This window comes from Temnothorax longispinosus, chromosome 2 (genome assembly GCF_030848805.1).
Source record: "Temnothorax longispinosus isolate EJ_2023e chromosome 2, Tlon_JGU_v1, whole genome shotgun sequence".
NCBI lineage: Eukaryota > Metazoa > Arthropoda > Insecta > Hymenoptera > Formicidae > Temnothorax > Temnothorax longispinosus.
In genome coordinates this window covers 22752622-22767218 of record NC_092359.1, presented here as the reverse complement: position 1 = coordinate 22767218, position 14597 = coordinate 22752622, and the positions used below count along the sequence as shown (strand labels likewise).

Below are 14597 nucleotides of genomic sequence, written 5' to 3'. Positions count from 1 at the left end.
GCACCGAAGGGCCGTTGCTCCGCGAGATACGATCCTAAAAGGCGCCGACGTTCTCCCACGCGATGCCTCGTCGACGTTCGATGAATTAGGCCATTTGGAGTAGGATTTGGCGACACGTAGTCGGAACTTTAGGCATAGCCGAAAAGGGACGGCGGACTGAATCTCGTAAAATATAAAATGGCGAGACCCTAGTGTTCACTTATCAGGTTAATCGTCTGGCGCGAGGGAAGCTAATTAAGGCAACCTGATAGCAATTTGGGAAATAACTGCCACGTTCTGAATGATGTTCTCCATCGAGATGTATTACTTCGATCTATGTGTACCTTCCTAAAATATTTAAATTTAGAAAATATTGGTATTTAACATATCTCGTAAGATTTTTCATCAGGTCACACTATTCATTTTTTAACCAATGTATTCTATCATATTTCTGATGAAGTTAATTTTTCCTCAATGAAATTTGAATTTTGTTTTGCTGACTTTGACGTGTCGGTATTAAATATCTTAACAAACAAGTTTCCAATTACAATCCTGTTGAAGTGTCGAAGACAGCTCGAAATTAAATGTAGAACAACATTTTGCCGCTTGCACCTTTGAAGTTAATTTGCCAACATCCTAGTTATCATTACACTATTAAGTGTACGTGTTGCACAAAATGTTCTACAATGCAGACATCTTACACGCCGTCGGGCATTATCTCGGATATTGAAGCCGTGTTGAACACGCATTTAATAGCGCAGCATAAGCAAAAGCGCTGGAACGCGTACTCACTCGGCGAATGCTGATTCCGCGGCGTTATCAAGACAAAACGAGCGACGTAATATGACAACGGTGACAATCGCGCGTGACCATACGGGCGGAATAATCGGCGCGCGGCTCGATTGATAATTAATTATCTTGTTGCGCTGGGTCACCGAGCGTTCGCAACACTGCTGCTCCATCATCAGTGACCCGTTCTCTCTCTCTCGCGTCGCGGAGATGAGCCGCATCGCGAATTTTTTCCTCCTTTCTCCGCGCATCGTCGTTCCGCGCGCCGCGCCGCTGGCATTTCGATTCTTCTTCGTTCACCTCGCGCTGCGCTGCGGGCGTAGACGGACGCGACGGTACGAAATCCGCACGTGTTCCGCGAAAAGGTCCTTGAGTTCTTTGTGAATGGTGCAACATTCGACATTCATTGAAATATATTAAAATAATCGTGCCGTTGAATCACTTAGGAAAACAAACCTCGGGCTCTCGGGCTCGCGGGGATTGCGCAACCGCCCGCTCGTCATCGTCACCGTCGCCGGACGCATACGAGTCAGCGCGGCGGAATACCACAGCCGATACGACTTGTACCGTAATTTATATACCGCCTGGCCGTCACGCGCACACACATCCCAATGGCGAAATGAAAGTAATAAAAAGAGATAAATAAATCGCGTGCGAATGGCGCGAACGCGCCAACCCGCCTGTCGATGGCGGCGAGAAACCGCGTCTTCTCTCACGCGCGCAGCGCATCGCCGCCGCACTTTCGATCCACGGATTGTCCAGCTGTTATAAAGTGACCTTTACGTTATTGTGCGCCGAGTGTTGCGTGATGGTTCAAAAATGCGCGTGTGCGCGAAACGTTCGGGCAACAATCGCCAGGTGAAAGAAACGCACGGTAGGAAGAATATTCCGCAAAAGATACAGCGATCTTGAAAACTTGGTCACATTCGCGAAGAAATAATAGCGCGACAGTAGAGAGATTCACGCCGATCTCGCAGCCACAAGAAACCGATCAGGAAGAATTTGGCTATAATTCGAAGAAACCAGAAACAGAAGAGGTTTTTATCTTCAGTTAGATTAGCAAAAACTCTTTCTGGAATTCTTGCACCGACATCAGCATCGTTCGAAGACGTGCGAGTTAGGACAGGTGACTTCATTCTGTAATGTTATTTCACCGGTAACCGACTAATTGTAAGAAGAATTTGGCTATAAATCAAACAAACTAACAACAGAAGATGTTTTTATCTTCAGTTAGATTAGCAAAAACTATTTCTGGAATTCTTGCACCGACAGAATCGTTCGAAGACGTGCGAGTTAGGACAGAGGTGGTTCCATTCTGTAATGTAATTCCATAGGAAATCAACTAATTGTAATAAGAAGAATTTGGCTATAAATTAAAGAAACTAATAACAGAAGATGTTTTTATCTTCAGTTAGATTAACAAAAACTCTTTCTGGAATTCTTGCACCGACAGAATCGTTCGAAGTGCGAGTTAGGACAGGTGACTTCATTCTGTAATGCTATTTCATCGGAAACTGACTAATTGTAAGAAGAATTTGGCTATAAATCAAACAAACCAACAACAGAAGATGTTTTTATCTTCAGTTAGATTAGCAAAAACTCTTTCTGGAATTCTTGCACCGACAGAATCGTTCGAAGACGTGCGAGTTAGGACAGAGGTGGTTCCATTCTGTAATGTAATTCCATAGGAAATCAACTAATTGTAATAAGAAGAATTTGGCTATAAATCAAAGAAACTACTAACAGAAGATGTTTTTATCTTCAGTTAGATTAACAAAAAAAACTCTTTCTGGAATTCTTACACCGACAGGATCGTTCGAAGACGTGTGCGAGTTAGGACAGGTGGTTTCATTCCGCAACGCTAGGGCTACAAACGGCAGGGCACACAAGGGTTGCCGGCCACGTGTTTCGCCGCATGAAATCGGCCGCAACCTTTTTCTCGCGGCTGGGCGCAGCAGCGCGACGCGTTTCTATATCATTTCACTATAAAAGAGAGTACGGTACGTGAGGCAGAAGTAGGGTTGCGCGGCAAGCGGGGGCGTTCGTTTGTGGAGAACACGCCGCGAGAGGGATAGGAGGAGGGATAGGGAAGCGAGCACGCCGATGGAGGGGCAGCCTCGTGTACGATACGAGTGGAGGGGTGGCAAGAGAGGGGTGGGGGTACGCTCTAGTCGAGCGGTAGCGGCAGGGAAGCGGCCAGGTAAGCAACGAGCGAACACTAGTGGGGCTGACTTGCGCGCCTTCGAGCCGTTGGGATACACACGGCAGCGGCAGCGGCACCGTCGTCGTATACTGTCGCGCTACGCGTGCTACGGTCGTGTCGTCGCACCGTCGTCGTCGCCGTTGACGTACCGCCGTCGCTGCGGAGCAGCGACCTGGGTGTTGCACCTCCGTCGTCGTCGGCCACGCGGCCGCCCGTACCTTGGTGTTCGCGGTCTCGCCGGCTTCTTCCCCCTTGCTCTTTCGCGCGGAAGAGAACGCGATCGCCTCGGAGGGTTGATCGCTCGCCGCGCGCGTCTAAGAGGGGCGCGCGTTCCCGCGTGTGTGTTTACCGGAGCATCGCGGAGCACGGCGGCGTACGTTACGTTTTACCCCCGCCAAGTGCCCGTTCGCCGTGCCGCTGACTCCTCGAGTGACGATAGAATATTGGCACGCTTCCAAAGCGCTTCTGGCGAAGCGGAGACGTACCGCCACCGGCGCTACCACGTTGCTACAACTGTCGCCCGTCGCCGGTCTTGAGGATACGATCGCGCGTCGCTCTTCACTCGGGGGTGGAAATCACGTCGGCGAACTGAGTGAGCCGCGCATGATCGACCGGAAGTTATTATTTGGGGATACGGGGTCGTGTCTCGTGAAACGTGTCGCGATCACGCTAATTGATTAGCACCTATGCAGCACGGCGAGCAGTGTCGCGTATCCAACAGTGCGATGTGGCGATGACTGCCTAGTTTCGGAGTATTTCGTTTTGGAGCACAAGAATTTCCGGAGTTTTCTCTCGTTGCCTTCTACTTCGCACGTTTTCGCAAACGAAATGGATGTAGTGTGAAACGACTTTGTGTGAACGATCAAGTGCTGCCGATCGGTCTCGATCAGTCGGAAGGGATAGCAGGGGGTGTTTCGCGCCACGTGGGGGGAGGCAAAGTGATAAAGGAACAGCGGCGTCGTTAGATGCGACGATTTTAAAAGCAGCTCCCGGAGGCCAGCCCGACGCAATGCGTCGACGCTGCTGACGCAAACGCGCCTGGATGCGTCTCACTCTTAACACGTGAGTGTCTTTTTTAAATAAAGGGAAAGAGGGGGAAAAGGAAAGCGCGAAAGGGTTCACGCGTTACGATCGTACGTCTGTCGGATCACCGTCCACGGATTTATCCCGCGAGGAGGCTGCCGGCCTCGTGTATTTCGATCGAGTCGCGCGCGAGTCGATCGAGTTAAGATGATTCCGAGGGGATTGGGTGGAAGGACGATCTCAGCATCTCCGCCACGTTACACCGACACTTGAGCATTGCTCCTCGTACCCGTACGTCGTTCTCTCCTCTCCACCCCTGCACGTCGCGATTCTCGCGAATCGTGTGCTCCGCTTTTGCGACGAATATATTTCCCGCGCCCGCAAAAAGGAGATTTCCTCCGTGAGTATAGTGCCCTGCGTGAATTGGTGCTGCGTGCGGTGTTTATTATTGTTGTTATTTGGTGGTAGTAAGTGGTCGCGAGTGCATATACGCGACGACGACGACGGTGGTGAATGATCCTGGCTCCGAGCTGACAAAGGTACTCGTACACGAATACTGGGATGACGTCCGCTTCGGATCACGCGGTTCCTTCACGATCTCGTCAATCCACGTCGTCTAACGCGGAAACAAATGTAAGTTTCCACCCCGCGAGATCTCGTTACGACGCATTTGGAAAATAACTTTGGATTTGTCCGTGAATGATCGCGCGCACCTTGGCGACGGGCAAACGATGAGGCGTGAGCTGAGAGCGGCTCGGTCGCTTATGAAACAAAATTTAAATATGTACAATTCAATAATTTAAAAAAAAACAATGATGTTATGTAGTATGATGGATTTTACTTCAAAATGACTTGCGTTATACATGAGTGATGTATTTAGCATTCAATATGAAGGGTATTATGAACAAGCATATAAATTTCTTATGTCTAAACATTTGTTTAACAAATGAACGCTCCTCTGCTCTTTAAAGTTCGTTGGGGAGAGGGGGGGCTTATCGTCAGTCAATGTGCGCGTGACCAGCGTAACTTAAAGGCCATTGCACGTAACAAAGTTTTAGCCATAATCGTAAGGTCGTAAGAAAATAAACCAATCACAGTCGATTATTCTTCTCGCGCTCGAAAAATAATCGAGTGTGATTGGTCTATTTTCTTATGGCCTTACGATTACGACTAAAACTTTGTTACGTGCAATGGCCTTAGGACCGTCAATTTCTCGATCAAGTTGTAATCACGATATATACCACGGGTTTGCTTGAGATCGTCCATCCATTGAACTCTTTGCGATAATAATAACAATATATAGTAGAAATCTGCATTAAAATAGATTTTATTCGACTAAGAAATGTGTTGATTGCAAGACTTAACATAAAGCACACAAAAGGATCTTGCTTGAAATCGTTTGTGAAGTAGGATTTGTCTCCCAAGAAACCCAGTTTGAGACACGTTTCCTCGAAGCGACACCAGGTAGTAAAACGACAAACGGGCTTTGGCCTAAAAAAGCGCGTCGGTTTTAAAATGCAGTTATGATCAAATACGGCGAGAGACAAGTCGTACCTCGCGAGTATGACGGCGCTTGTATAACGGTATCCATTATAAATGGACGACGTGTGCTATTGGGATAGTTTAAGGGCGAAGACAGACTTATCTCCTTCGGGTCCTTCTCTCCCCTATCCACATCGCAAAAGTGATCGATATTTCGTGATCGCAATTTGCGTTATAAATTATATATTTGCATTTCGATACATTTGAATGATATTGCATTTTAATTTATAATGAAACGTTTAAAGACGGAAAACTCGGTTTCCATATTGAAGAGTATCACTTTTAATTTATTTGTGCTGCTGCTGGTACATAACGGTCCCGAACAGCGGTACTCAACCGAGCACGACGCGCGCAACCCTTTGCCACGTTGGATCCGGCGATCCCTGCAGATGAGCGTAACCGAAGGGTCTTGACACGCTTTGCAGTCGATTAACGAAAAGCTATACCCTTTTCAAGCCAACGGTTACTCGTGCTAGGTGGAGAAATTCACGCGATGTCAGGTGTTTGCGACTTTATATATACCTACGTTGAATTGGATATTCCGTACTTCTCTTTAACTTATTTATTCTAATTTTATTCTTTGTACATAATTAGTAATAATTAAATTTTATTACATCTATATATCGAATTTTATTACGTTAACGATTTTTTCGCATAGCCGGTCGTCTTCGCAAAGATTTGCAAGTACTTACGTATTTAAGTGCGAATTAGTACGTTAATTAAGATGATATCCCATTTAAACAGTACTCGCGCTAGCCTCCGCTAATACCTCAACGATTTAATCCTCGACACTTTTATCTTAAGTACTAAACATTTTTGAGATGTTAATCTAAGTCATCTCACGTGTGAACTCGTTTAAACGAACGGATTGAAAAATATCAACTGGACTTTCGAATCGTCAAGTGGGACACCGCGACTTATCGGAGATCTGCGCGAATAGGTTTCGATTTCGTTGGCGACACACTGTCGCGATGGATCGTTTAGTTCTTTAGATCGAGCCCGCTTCCAATATACATAGAAGATCGACGGCCGTTCCGCTTTTGAGCGGATAAACACTCAATCCGTGGAATTTCCGCTTCGATGATTATTATCAGAAGACGAGCTGTCAGCGAGAAAATCAGTCGGCAAATGCGCGATAACGGAGCATATTTCAGATAAGGAAAACGCGCAATTAAAATACTTTTTGGATGAGCCCCACGTGAGGCAACGGCACTCTGTGCTTCCACGTCCTCTTCTTTCTGACCTTTATTTTCCGCTCTTTTCTTCTCTTCTTCTTTTCTTCTTCTCTTCTCTTCTTCTATCGCTGTACCTCGTATTCGGTTGTTGGTAATCAATTAAAGCTATTCCCTATCAATGATGAATTGACTTTCAATTGTGCGTCGCGAGCGTTCTTCTTTGTTTCGCGAGATCGTATAGATCTTGCGCACAAAGCTATTATCTACAGTTCGATTTATTCTGCCGCGGTTGCGATCCCTATAATCACCGGCACGTTTTCAATATTTCGTTCGCGGGTAACGGAGCGCGCGCGTGCAGGCTGGCGTAACGCGGGTCATTCATTTGCGTTGTATGGGAGTCAGTCTAAATTGTAGGGAATTATCTCCCGCCTCTCGGTATGAGGTGACAGCATTCGTTGCGCCGTACGGTCACAAGTGTGTGGTTCTTGGACCTTTCACGATTCATTAGGTTTTATCGTATTTTCCTGTAATGGTCAGTAGGCAACTTTTGTGCGCGCACCTTGCTCTATCGGGCAGACAGAGATGAGTTTTGAACAGATGAGTAGCGACGATTGACCAGGATATAGTTGAATTTCTTCACTGAGTTTCTCTTGGACTTTAATTTCCGATTTTCTCGCAACGACGACTTCAATATTTTATTATCAATTAGACCCAGTTGCACTAGTGATGCACTGTTAAAATTAGATGTTTTATGCCTTTTAGGAACGAAATGATGTAACGATGATTATCGCCCGCTCAAAGATTAACATTTACATCTTACGAGAAAGAATTCTTGCGAATTCTTGCGAATTCTTTCTCGTGCAGTAACCAATTGATGTCCATCGAATGGAGCATGACGCTGGGTAACGAAGCACGATCTACGCCACGATGTGCAAACATTGTAAATCCCCGGCGACGCATGTGCTAACATGAATAATAAGCGAACATAAGAAAGATTTTAGCGGTTATGGGGCCGGTGGATGCACATAATGCACTTTGGTTCACGCTCAGGTCTCATTAAAGGAATGCGTGACGCGAGCATTTTAGATCTGCTCGTACCGTTTTTCCACGTAAAGCACTTTTAAAGTACACTTACGAACTCAAGTATCACGCACAAAATTGCGCTAACATACGTGCAAATGTAGTTTCTTTTACATAAACGTAAACATTACAGGCTTCAAGATATTACTTTGTAGAGGGAACATAGTTGAATACAATTTTACGATAATTATGTAAATTGTTGTTAACTTTTATTAATGAATTTTTTATGTGAATATTGCCGCTTGTAATAAACAGACAAGTATTTGGAGAGAATATTAAGAGTAGAAATATATTTAAAAATAATTTTGATTTAAATTTTGACTTGTAGAAAGATGCATTTATGAAATTATTATATTAATGAGTTGAAAAGAGCAACTGGTGGAACGTAAAAGTGGTATTATCGCGTTCGTTATTGTTATTGATGTCGATTGCACTGTATAATATACCGAATAGTGTCGATATACACATGGACGCGGAGACAATCCAATCAGGGAAAACAAGGTCGCGGTAATGATATTATCTGTCTTGTGTCACAGTTTGATATCGAATATTGCGACAAGGTTTCATCGAACAAATGGGTATATCCACGAATATAAAATGTTCTTGAGATTTCTATTCGTTTGATACTAAAAATGGATTTATAGAGTCATTTAAGTCCGAGCCTTTACATAGAACGGAACTCGTTTATGCGTCTTTGATTGAGCACAGATAAAAAGAATAATAAACAAAAAAAATGAGCGAGTTTCGCAATTGTTTTTATATATTGCCATTGATATCCTAAAAGCAAGATACTTGTCTAGGTAATCAGCGATCTTGCTAATTGAAATCAGATATGCTGTGAGCAAAAATGATCATTAAAACAACACAAGTATGCATTAAATGCGTATCTCGAATCATTTGGTAAGACTATCATTTTGTAGACCTTGCACTTGATATAACTTTTGGACAAATACCTTATTACTATCAGTATACTCTATATACAAATGGATTTTTTTGGAATGCAATGAAAGAATGAATCGCTAATCGCATATTTAATTGATTAATTAAATATGCATAATTAACATTATGCATATTTTGTAACGAATATTTTATGATTGTAACAGTATCTAATTTTGAAATATCATGAAGTATTTCGATTGCGTCAACTTCCAACGAAAGATCCATTACCATTATCGATACTATCGTACTTGAACGAGGGACGAACAGTCCGACGTCTCTAAGCAAGGTCTCTAAGCAAGTTAACGACCAAGAGAATGAACGTGATTTTCCCAACAGCCTCTTATTGGTAATTTGGTCAATTACTAGGTACGATAACGTGCTAAGTAAAGGCACTCGTTTACAAGCAGAATTGCTCTGCGCCTGTGGCAGGTGCATAGCCCAGTATCTTCGATTCGTTTATCTATTCTGAAGCAATAAACATGTAGATATATTTACAAGGTTTAAGCTTTCACTTAATAATGTTAATGCCATCGTTTTGTTTTCAAAAAGAATTTTTAAAAGAATTCTGTTTTTTTTTAATGACATGATTTATATCTTGTTACATTTTTACCTGACCTCCTACGTCTTAAATACTTTACAAAGATTTCCTTTACTCATTAGAAATACGATGTCTATAAAGTTTATTAATCATTGTATAGATTTTTCTATACAATGTGTGTCATAACTTTCACAAATTTCAAAAACGCCATGGCTAATCAGACGCCGATGCATTTTTTAAATAATTGATATGATGTTTTAACATCGCTGTCCTTGGAACGACGAGGGTCCGAACAGCGGCTTAACGTCGTGGAAATCACCCGCGATCGTGAACTGGCGGGCCCGACCGCACGACAAACACGGCATGAATGTAATCTAACGCCGCGTGTATCGCGTGCGGTATACACAAGTCCGGTACTTACTCTCCCCGTACACGCGTAAGTACTCGCTCTCTCAGTTCGCACGGGGAATTGCTTGGGCGCCTGGACAGAGAATCGAACACGTACATAAGCCCGCCGTGTACGACCTGCGATAACACGTGTTACGGCTTGCATCGGAATCGATATTTAAAAGAAATAGCACTCGCGGATAGTCACGCTGTGCGAAGCCGCGTTTTATATCATATACAAAAGACACCGAGACCAGAAATATTTTTGCTGTCTTAATCGCAGGACGTTTGTCGCAATCTTTACGTTGAACGTTAACACAAATCATTGTATACTTCTTTTTCCCCTCGCTAATTAGCGACTTCGATCTTTTTATAAATTCGTATTTGAAAGATCAATTATTAATAAATCTTTAAGTCTTCTCCTCACTTAAATCTTTATTTTCTCCTCACATAATTATTTTCAAATAATGAACTTTAAAAAAGATAAGCATAAAAAGGAATAATGTTATTTGAAAATTTAGATTTTATTGGATGGATGTTAAGAATTCTCTTTATTTGGCAAAAGAGAGTTCCAAAAGTATCTTTCTCTGATCGCTTATTAATGCGTTCGCCCAGCGTGAAGATTGCGAAGAGGCACGCTGCTTCCAAGAACCGTATAGACGGTACATAGGCGATCATGCGTGGCAGTTAATTTGTTCGTGCTTCGTGCGTGACAGTCGGCGCCAGGCCCCTCGTCGGCCGGATTGAGTTCTAAGCTCGAGGCGAAGATCGAGAGCGCCCCCGCCATGGCCTGGCACGGCACGGAGGCGGCCGAACGCTACCATTGCTACCAGGTAGTGGTGGGCCGAAGCAATGCGCTGGCTCAGGACATTTCTGCATCCGGTGTACGTTACGGGACATAAGTCGAACGGGTGTTAGGTGACGCCTAATCCCTCGGAATTGCGTGTTCGCCCCAAGCAAGAGCACGGTTTTCTCGCGGAAGGAGAGACACGGAGCTCCGCTCTTTCTCGGCAGCGAGAGAGAATGTTCCTGCTTTTCTTAGATTACGCGAGCGGTTAGCTACCTGAGCGGTATACGTCTATATCTCCTATACGTAAAGATACTCCGCTTCCGTATACCCGCGTTACGAGCCGCGCTCTGTGAATATCTATATGATTATACTATTTGTACTTAATGACTAAAAGGTAAACGAAAAATTATATTATTAAATTGATAATAAATGATTATCATCACCAGTATATGTGCAATACCTAATTAAAAGCTATATACGATAATTAAACCACGATAACACGTTATGAGTCTCATTTTCTAAGAGAATATAATCATATTATAGGGATATATTGTTTAATATACTTTTAGGGTTTTAGTGGCTTTCTCCATCCTTCACGTTTATTCAGAATACTTCACACGTGTTACATTCTCTTCAATTATTTCTTATACCTTTGTGACGTATTACAGAATCGATAAGCTTAATATATGCACGAATAATTTTTTGATTATTCTGTCCCATAAACCTGTATTTTATTTTACCATCTTTCACTTTCCAAATGACTTGGTAAATCGATCGCGGTCGCTCATGACGTATTTATTTGAGGCATTCAACCGCGATTGAATTTGCACCCGGGTGACAAAGTGTAAAGCCCACCATTATCGAAGGAGGAAGTAAATCGCGCGGACCGAAATCTATAAAGTCGTATAAGAATGATCGATGGCCGCGGCCGAATCCAGTCGACGGTCCATATACGCCGCGGCCGGGTAAGAGATTCGACATCCTTCGATTGCGACACACGTTCAATGAGGCTTTTCAACGGCAATAATTGCGACGACAGAATCATCCTCTCATACGACATATGCCATGTACAAAGCACACGCGACGCTGGCACGTCTCCGCGTTTTACTTTTTATTTTTTCTTATTACTATATCTCGGCTCGTATAAGATTCAAGTATTCGACCCAGGAGACAGCCATTGCTGACGGTCGTTAACCGAACGAGCGGGCTGCGCATCGAGATCGGGTTATTGCACCTTTAATGTGCGCCTCCCTGGGAAATATCCAAGATTCGGAAGAAGCGTATGGACCGCCACGCGCGCATTCATTTACACGCGCGCGCGCGCACTAGCACACAAAAGAGGCCCCGCATGCATATTCCGTTGCCACCCTCGCGAGATAATGGAGTCTTCTCTGCCTACGCGTTCCCGCTTATTGTTCTTTGATACGTGACAGAAAAATACTTAAAACTCATAATCGATTATTCCACGTGGCACCGCCCGGCGGCTCGTGCCTCAGGACATTATAGCTTAATTAAAGGAACTCTGCCTCTTCGTTGGAGGTTGATTTGCCGTTGAACCTTTTAATTTCTCTTCCGATGACATTATTACTGTAAAAAATATATTTTTATATTCTGCAAAATTTTTTATATTGCTCATTTAAGTTAGACATGTACGAGTAACAAGTTTGATTTTTACGGATTTCGTGACATGGGTGAACCTTTAACATTTAATTTAAGTAATCTATCTTTTTATCGTGAGAATAAATTTGATTATTAAACTAAAAAATTTCCATTTTAACGTACAGAATGTATTAAAAGTACATAAGTTATGAATATTGTAGATAATATTTTAACGTTCTTCTATTAATTATTCAAATTCTTACATAGAGTGTTCTATTAAACGTTGACGATGATTTGTTACGACACAAAAAATTGTTTACACACATATCGGCATATCTAATAAGCTTGTTTTAGAACGTTTGTAACGTATACGGCAATTACTTGAAATCGTCGCTTACACGATAATTTTAATGGGATCACGAATATTCGACCGATACCGATATTGAAACGGTTCGGAGTCACGAGACGGACGGGTGTTCGAATCAGGAATCCGGTCGGTCGAGAAGACGAGCAGTGTAATGAGGATCATTTCGTCGCTCTAATAAATCAACTCTTTCGTTTTGCGCTGCGTGGATGCGCAGGCACGTACGGGGACCTCGGGAACTTAATCGCTCGCACGTGAGGGATGAATAGGGATGCTTACGATATCTTGACACTACATCGATCCTATATTATGTGCAAGGTCTAATTATGAAGTTACTTTACATTGATAATTAAAGGGCCTTGGCGAATTGAGTATCGAGCGAGTGGATAAAATCTTGTGCAGTTAATTTTAGATAAGCCTTTTAACTGAAATTTAATTTAGTTAATCTCTTTAGTTACTTTATCATGGAGATATTTAATAATAATAAAATTATGAAGTTGCGAAAAATGATAACGCTTAATGAAATTTTATCGAGGATATAAGTTCTCGTAATATTTTTTGTTTGGCTTGGAAATTATCGAGTGATATTTGTATTAGTACTCGATAGTGAATCAGTATTGATCGAATTTAAATATTCTTATGGCTAAACCACATCTTTTCGAGGGAGAGGAAGTTTTTAAGAGATTTCAGACTCGGGCCTTTCGCAGCCATCCCGCCAATCGGCTGTATAACTTGTCATACGTTTTGCGTAATCACCTGTGCAACATGCTCGAGAGCTTTTTTTTAGCCTTTTACGTTGCTTTGTTCCCGTCCACCTGCTCTGGCGCTGGCCATATCAAGCCGGGCTCATCTCTCCGGTTAAAATCAACATAGTTAGTGACAAGGCGGGATGAAAGCGAGATGTTGGGCGTCGTTCGTCACGGATCAACGTAAATGATATCAGGCGGCGAGGATGCACGACGGCGATTTCCAGTTTGCGTATTACCGAACTGGCACGACGGACGTCTGTTCGCGCTCGTTCGCGCGAAGCACGGGAACTAGGGATAAAAGGGTCAACGATCGTAATTGCCGGGCGCGGGGCTCCAATTAAAAAGTCAATCAGCCCGTTTCTTGGATGTGATGATCCGTTAGGCGAACGAGAGGTAGAGAAGAATTTCATGTCGACGCGTAAGACGCGAGAAACCTAAATAGTATTTTGGAATCATTTTCAGTAATTTCCATTTATAGCAATTCAATATTTTCGTTATACGTTAATACATCGTGCTAACATTATACTTGCGCCGCGATAGTTGGGCACTGCGTGCTTACAACAAGATAATCTTAACGCTGTAAATCTTGATGATGACATTTGCATGGATGATTTATGGCTACGCCTATAAATTCTTTCGTTGTTTTACTAACCGGCCACGATTAACTGGCCGAGCAATTCGTGATGAGTTTGAATTCCATTTCGGCTCGTCGCAATAACGAGCTAGAGTGCTCGTAAAAGGATTCGTCCGTTCTTGGATAGGCTGTGCGCAACCCTCCTTGAAGCGGGCGGTATAAACTTCGGGACAGCTGTGTGCCCTCCAAAACGGCGTAAATCTCCCTCTGTTTCTCGTGCCCCTTCTACTTCGGTTGGTATCGTTAATGAGCGTGTAAATCACAATGAATGGCCAAGTAACACGAATAAGACGGGGGGAGAGGGCTACGGATCGTTCGGATTTAATCGACCACCACCATGCGCGTGGACATAAGGGTAGACGACACGTCGGCCCCCATATCCTCGTTACCAGATCTGACGTCACTGGGTCTCTGGAGCTACCTAATGAGCGTCTTGGTGTAGGGGCTGCCCCGGCGGTAATTAACTTTTCTACCGTGGCTAGGATAGCGCGTCACGGCCGATGACAGGTACGCCGAGGATGAAATAGAGAGGCAGGACGAGCTGAGATTAGCGGTTAATTCGATGACGTTGAAAGCTGTAAAACTATCATCGCCTCACTCTCGCCGGCGAAATGTTCTGAGCGTCTTTTTTTAAACAGTATATCTATTTTGTGATTGAAAGAGCAGTGGACGAGAGCAAATTGACTTAAGTATTACGGATTTTTATAAGTTGAAGCTATATCATGATGGTGTAGTCTACTATTACATATAAATTGTTTAATCTAGTATCATTGAAAATTATTATTTGTATTATTAAATTATTATTA

At 43.4% G+C, this 14597-nt stretch overlaps 1 protein-coding gene across 4 annotated transcripts in view; it reads left to right on the top strand.

The window, feature by feature from the left end:
* The window catches only part of LOC139825322 (fibroblast growth factor 18), a 131027-nt gene that overhangs the window by 69069 nt on the left and 47361 nt on the right, over positions 1 to 14597 (top strand). Inside the window, exon 1 of one of the 4 annotated variants that reach the window (XM_071797965.1) lies at positions 2950 to 4033. The exons of 2 other annotated variants lie outside the window; for them this stretch is intronic. In XM_071797965.1, the coding sequence (XP_071654066.1) occupies positions 4014 to 4033 (20 nt within the window). In that variant the 5' untranslated portion in view covers positions 2950 to 4013. Of the gene's footprint in view, positions 1 to 2949; positions 4034 to 4059; positions 4628 to 14597 lie in introns of those variants that run through there. One more of the 4 variants, XM_071797967.1, reaches the window with a different exon arrangement.